At 38.7% G+C, this 7,358-nt stretch overlaps 1 protein-coding gene across 1 annotated transcript in view; it reads left to right on the forward strand.

Moving 5' to 3' along the window:
• Positions 1–2,095, forward strand: part of LOC102214761 (galectin-9-like) — a 16,864-nt gene extending 14,769 nt beyond the window's left edge. Inside the window, exons 7-8 of the mRNA XM_005750348.1 lie at positions 307–463; positions 698–2,095. Coding sequence (XP_005750405.1) covers positions 307–463; positions 698–844 — 304 coding nt within the window. The 3' untranslated portion in view covers positions 845–2,095. The remainder of the gene's footprint in view (positions 1–306; positions 464–697) is intronic.
• The last annotated feature ends 5,263 nt before the right edge of the window (positions 2,096–7,358 follow it).

Here is a 7,358-nt window from a genome sequence, read left to right on the forward strand (position 1 = left end):
GTAATAGACTGATTGCAATCTGTGTGCCACACAGGGACACAGCCAATGTACAGAAGCCAGAATTGAAATGTTTCATCTAAAACAGTTTGAAATGTAAATTATCTGCCAAAGCTACAGTAACATAACATTGCTCTTGAATTGAATCTTGTTACCAGGAAAAAACAAACTTAAAAAAACATAAGAATTTTTTTTTGCCAGCCAATTGGTAACCAAACTGTCCTGTCTGTATAATTAGAGACTTAAATTACAAAAGAAATGATTGATTAATTAGTCACTAGTATTGTGTTATTTTGTGTTTTGTCACAGGTTCACTGTGAATCTTAGCCACCAGTCTGGCATCGCTCTGCATTACAACCCACGTTTCAATGAGAATGTCGTGGTGCGAAATACCAAGCAGTGGGATCAGTGGGGCTCCGAGGAGCGTGGTGGTGCCATGCCTTTCCACCGGGGTCAGCCTTTCACGGTACGACTGAACATACACACTGTACAAGTTTCAGTAGACGTCACATTGCTTTGTGGTACACTGCTTTTCAGTCATGACTTCACATAAAATGAAGGAGAATTATAGGTGATCTGACCTCGGAGTACCATATAACTTATGTTTCTATTGTGTCTCATGTTAAGTGTGCTATCTTTAGCACGTTTCACTGTAAACAAACTGATTTCACTAACAAAATGATCTTTTATTTCTTTTTAGTTGACTATAAGTTGTGAAGCTCACTCCTTCCGAATTGTGGCCAATGGGATGCAGACCCATACTTACAAGTATCGTTTCAACCCCCTGCATGCCGTTACCTCCCTGGAGATTGACGGTGACATCAGCCTGACCTCTGTGATTGTGTAGAGATGCAGGACCCTGTTGCTGTTGGCAGCATTTTGCAGCATTTCCCTAACTATAGCCACAGTAATTAGCCATTAATTGGAAGTTTGTGCTAACTGCTTAGTTTGATTATATAATGTACAAAGTATAATCAACATCTCTGCATTCATTTTATAATCGCCTGATTCTATAATATTGTATGCTCTATATTTCTGAAACATGGTCACTCTTGAAAGAAACAACCAGTATTGGTTATCAGGGACGCCTAATTTACACACATACATTCTGTCCAATGAAGGCAAAAAAAGAGTAAACATTTTAAGCAAATGTAACACTGTCTAGTTGGAAGTTGGATTTGTCACCAGTATTGTAAACTTGACCCATGTTCAATCATTTTCTTAGTTGAGTTCAGAAGCTTTTACAGTCATTGGTCTGGTGACACAGAAAGCTAGACAAACACATCCATAGGTAATTTCGAATCACAAATTAACCCACAATGGATGAATAACCGCTGCACCACTAAACTCAGGTGGTGCCTGAGTAGTTGATTTTCTTCCCATACTGTAATTTTTATATTTTATTTCTTATCATTCTGCACTTAGATCATTACTAGCCAATCTCTATAATATTCTTTACTGCATTCACATGAAAATGTAGGGTGGTCTTTTCTGTCTAAAAGAACTGCTGCTTATGTTAATGTTTATCTCTATGATGTTTGTTGGCAAGCTGTCATTTTTCAATACTGTGCTCGACAGTTTCCCTGAGCCATATCCAACTTATTTCAGTTACTTTTCCAACACTGCAAGGTCTATACTGAGCCTCTGTTAGTTTCTTTATTCCAGCTATAGAGTACATATAAGACCGACATAACCGCAGTAAGCAACAGGTTGGTGGTGTCTTATTATGAAGCTTTGTTGTTGTCATCTTGATATTTTAATGAATAAGGACAAAGAAATCTGTCAACATACCAGGTCATGGTATTTATGCAAACCACCAGGCTGCTTTTTAAAGCCACTTTGTGGGCTAACGCACTGCTTTGAGGGCTGTCAAAACATTAGATATTGTATTGATCCACATGATGCCACGTCATTAAGACTCTGATGTTGTTGGGAGTGCAGACTTTTGGTGGGAGTTTGTCTGATAATGTGAGTTTCCACTGACAGTTATTAGATCGCTTTTACTTATATTTTCAACTTTAATATTTCTTTTATTACAAGCTGATGTGTGATGTAAGTGCTGCATAAAAATAAATAAATGATTGCAATGAGCACAACAGTTTGGGCTTTGGAGTTAATTTATGTAAGAATAAATATAATCTTGTCTCTTTGTCAACAATTTGACTTTACAGGTGCTGGAACTGGAACCACATAGTACCTTCCATCATGGCCACCAGAGAGTGCTATAAGGCTTTAGTAAATTGAAATCAGTGTCATGAGACACTGATACAGAGATATGTCATTATATGGCCTGCAGTTTGAAGATAATGTATATATTCAAGATTCAAGACCATTATTAATCCTATGCAAGCACAGCAGAAATTCAGTCATGCCAGCATTACATGGTGCACAACATTAAAACACAAAAATAACAAGTGACACATAGTCACAGATAATCTCAAACTGGTATCCTAAACATAGTGCTGTACTCAGATGATTTAATCTTTGTGACATGATCCATTATCCTGCAGGAAGCAGCCATCAGAAAGAGATCGACATGACCAGCAACAATACACAGGCGGGCTGTGACATTTAAATTATGTTGAGCTGGTGCCCAGAAAATATTCCCACATCATTACACCACAAGCAGCGGCCTGAACAATTGATACAAGGGACAATGGATCCATGCTTTTAATGTTGTTTATTCTGACCCTACCATCCAGCTGTAGCAGTAGAAATCAAGACTCATCAGACATTGCTGTCATAGTGTGTGAACTGTTGCCTCAGTTGTCTGTTTTCAACAGACATCTGAAGTATATTTTGTCCAGTTTTGTGGACATATGCAGTCATTTTTAACATCAGCTTTGGATAATTAAGCTCTTGGAACTGCACCAAAAAAAAATATTAATAATAATAATGATGCAGGCTGTGCTCAATTTTCAGTCATCCAGGTCATTGTAATCTAAGGAGCTTGAATACATTTCACCTCAGACTTCAATATTGAGGCTTTAATGCTCCTCAGTGTGCACAGCACAGTCCAGAAGCTGCAAACTAGTAAAAAAGACAGCACAGACCAAGACTATCGTGCTGATTAAGAAAACTATAAAAGAAAATGTGTCCAGATCAATATAGTGTTTCTTTTGATCAGTACAACAGTTTACACCTCGGTAATGTAATTTCAGGGCCATGTTTCTATGACTGATCACTGTAGCATTGCTATCTACTCGTTTTCAAAGTTGAGGAGCTGTGTCTCATGCTGTACATGCTTTATATATTTTAAGGGTTTAAGGGATCTACAGTGTTACATTATAATTTATAAGGATATTATGTGTTTGTATCATCTCTACCCTGTTCCTTCCTGTTTGTTTCTAGAAGTTGTGGGCAGATTGGGAATTTTACACATATTCCATTGAATTGTCTTCAGTTAATTTATTTCTGGAGATATGTTGAAAAAGAGATTAAACAAATGTTGGGAATTGATACTATGTTAAATGTGTTACTGGATGTATGTAGCATACACCCAGGTAATATAACCAATGAGAAATTGATATATGTATTAAGAATGATTGCACCTCTGTTTTACCCCTTTGATTTGTTTTCTGAGTTGAAGCACTTATGGTATAGCATGATTTTCTCACTCAAAGGAACATTTAATATACTACTACTCTACTTCATTTTGTTAGAAACATACAATTTATCACAGTTTGTTAATTTACAGCACTACTTCACTTGCTTCAAGTAAGCTTGAAGGAAAATGAAGTGGTGCTGTAAGGAAGAGGACTCCCTTACTAGGATTGTTTATATTATAAGGTGTATAGCACCATTGCACTTTATTAAAAGCACCTTATCTAGCACTTTATTCAGCATTGCACCTTGACTATAGATATGCACATGAAGAACATTTGCACAGACGTTTAATTATTTATTGAATATTTATTGTGTATTTTAAAATCAGTAGGTAGCCTTTTGGTTCCGGGTCCTGCACAGCTGCTCCTCATTAAGAAATGTGGTGGTTGTCTGTGAAAAGGAAAGGTTGTTACTGAGAGCAAATAAGGTTAACCACTGAAGAGAGCTGTGGCAAATGTGTCTGGAAAACATAGAAATAAAGGTGGTGCAAAGACTATGTGATGTGATTACCACCTTTCTTTCTTGTGCCCTCTCCAGGCTGTTTAGGCAAACGCTTCCCCAGGGATCCAGACACCAGTTAAAGGTTCTGGGAGAGGCCGTGGGTTAAGGGAGTGTGGGGAATCTTTGTGCTTTGAGTTTTTGGTGTTTTTATAATAATGGTATTGTGTACGGATAAAGTGTGAAATATTTCAAAAATATTAAAATGTTAAAATGTATGTATATATTTATGTAATAAAAATGCTATACTATAGAATATGGTGGAAGGTTAGGATTTGAATTCTTTATTGTCCCACAAGGGGAAATGAGTTTAGCAGCAGGATAAAAATAAACAGAACAATAATATAAAATAATAATGACAATAATAGTGATAGAAAGTCCAAGGACAGTTATTTGCCATGTAGGAGACAAGATGCAGTAGGGATAAAAGAAACCTGGAGTGTTTTAGTCTTCCTCGGAAGGCAGCAACTCAAACTCACTGTGAAGTGGATGGTTCAAACAGTTAATAATAGAATGAGTCTTTCTAAGCACATTTTTATTGTAGATGGACAAAAGTCCATCTTGCCAGCGCCCTGAAATTTTGCTAGCAGTTTTTACTATAAGTCCCAACCGATTCTTATTCTTACTGTCAGGTTACCAACCCAGGCAGCGATACAAAAGGACATCACGGATGGTGTATTATTATTATTATTATTATTATTATTATTATTATTATTATTATTTGTGGACTCATGTTCTAGTTTTGGGATGATTTGTGTTTTGGGATTTTCTGGTTCTGGGGTTCTGGGTTGCTGCTCTCTCTGTTGGTCCCTGGTGTTAGTGTTTCCTCTGTCTCGTCAGGTCCAGCTGTGTCTCCCACCTGTGTGTGATTCCCCAGTGTCCCTCTGTGTGAATTTATGTTGTGTGAATTGGTGTGCTCGTTACTGGTCCGTCTGTGTTCGTCTCCTGAAGACTGTTTGTGAACCTCTCTGTGAATCCACTGTGTGCTCTCCCTGCTGTCCTCCCTTAGTGTTCAGGCCGTTCTATAGTTGAGTTTTTCCCAGAGATTAGATTAGATTATCCTTAGCTCTGTTTTTGCCATCCCTACTTTGTGTTCTGTCATTTATAATAAATCTCCCTTGCATCTCAGTAAATGCCTGCATTCGAGTCCTTTATCCCACACACCACAAGACTGCTGCCCCAGCCATGACAGGTTTAGCCCCTAACAGCAGAAAGTATTTAAGGCTGCCAGTTGTCATTAGACAGAGTGATTGTTGTGCTGTGAGGAAGCTTGTTGCGCGAGTCATTGTCACAGCTGTAGAGCTATATGGGCAAATAAAAGCCTGTTGTTTCCACCATCTTGTGTCTTGGTCTTCCTCATTGTAAATCCAGTTGCAAAAAGCCGCTCTGTCACAGGTGTCAATAAACTCAAGTGTCTCGAAGTGCTGGTCCTGTGCAGGAATGGTTCTGTCTGGGGGGGGGGGGAATTACCAACGGCTGTGAAGCCGAATAGGGTAACCAGGGTACCACCAGCCACCTCAGTTTATACACCATGTAACATTATCAGGCTGTTGTCTCCTGCCAGGCTCATTTTGGAAACTCTCCTATGGGTCGTATTTGAGGGCAGTTGGCATATTCTAGGTAGCTGGAAAAAAGCCAGATAAAATACAGCAATAAACTGGTGTTGAAGGGTCTTTTAGCATGACTGGAATTTTACTTTAACAGGCCAAAAATTGACAGGCATCCTGCTGAATTATATGTTACTCTCACATTTTAGAGACCAACCAGCTTTGTTACTTTTAAGCTTCTGTTTAGACACAGAAGAGTTCACAAAAGCCATAAGCTAGAATCTTTAACAAGCCCATGTAAATGGGTTATATGCTGATGTTTTTCTATCACCAAGTCTCTGTTTGTGAAACAGGCTGCAAAAACACTAATGTTAAAAGGTCATTTGAAAGTCCATAAAATCCAGCATTATTGACAACCACTGATAGTCAGCTTTTGTTTTGAAGAACTTTTATTTTGAAAGTTTTCACACTTCTTGTAATGCTTTCAGTCATCAAAACATTCAATGTAGTACTGGTTGTAAGGCTGTGACAGTGATATTAATAAGATTAACAACAGAACTGGTTTAAAGCTGTTCCTTTAATGGTCCTGTTAAACAGGACACACTGACCCCCATATACCTCCACAGGATCAGCCATGATGAGTTTAAGACTATGAAAGAGAAAGGATGATGTGACCATGTGGGTTGGATGGCTTGCTGTGGTGACTAGAAGTACGATAAGGATATGAGATGTTTAAAAAACCCCAAACATCATCAGGGAGGAACACAGAGAAAAAGGAGGGTGCAGGTAATATAGAGATAAGGATTTCACTCTTTACCAAAAGCTTACCAAGAGAAAACTACCTCACACTGAAAAACTTCTTTCACCATGAGGGACAAAAACTTTTCATGTACAAAATGCTAAAGTATCACATGTAAATTGTGTATTATATGGGTGTTGTCACAGTGTTAAGACAGCTTGTGGTTCTGATATTCAGCTGTAATAATATCAACGCTTATGTTTTATACCGATTCTTTAGGCTGTGCTTTTCTGGCATTCATGACAGAACTGTAACTCCTATTACATCTAACACTAGATGAAAGAGGTTTGTATTGATGTATTTATTATGCATGTAGATGAAAAGGTTTTGTCATAGAGATTGAACGGACTCTGAGAGTTGAATAGAGCTCACAAAAGTTTATTTACAAAGACCGGGTGATATATACAATGTGAGGGGCTAAGGCTTCCAGGGATCCACGGGGAGGAAGGAAGGCCACACCAGACTCAAACGCTGCAAACACGCTAGGGTCCTTTTCAGTCACTCCACACCACACAGGTCCAAGGAATCTATGTGCAGGAAACAGACAATTAGTACAACGCTAGGAAATCACATGAAACGCAAGAGCTGGATAAGCCAGTTACACTAACACAGGTTGCACAATGATTCAGTGGCAAGAAGCACCAAGCCACCGCCTTAAGTAGTGGCCCAGAGAGACAGGCTAATGAGCAGCAGGTGAGTCATTGATTGCAGGTACGTGGGCCAAAGGCAGGAACCCATAACAAATTCCCCCCAGGCGGAAAAGAGGCAGGAAAGAAAGAGCGAGAGAGACAAAACAATAACAAAACATGTGGCTCCTGTGTGAACCAGCCAGGGAGACCCAGGGACCATGACAGGTTTGGGTATTAAACACATTGAAACAATTTTTTTCTGATTATTTTCCAGGTACAAAA

The sequence above is a fragment of the Pundamilia nyererei genome, unplaced genomic scaffold (genome assembly GCF_000239375.1).
Source record: "Pundamilia nyererei isolate P.nyererei 1_Seehausen unplaced genomic scaffold, PunNye1.0 scaffold00270, whole genome shotgun sequence".
Lineage (NCBI taxonomy): Eukaryota > Metazoa > Chordata > Actinopteri > Cichliformes > Cichlidae > Pundamilia > Pundamilia nyererei.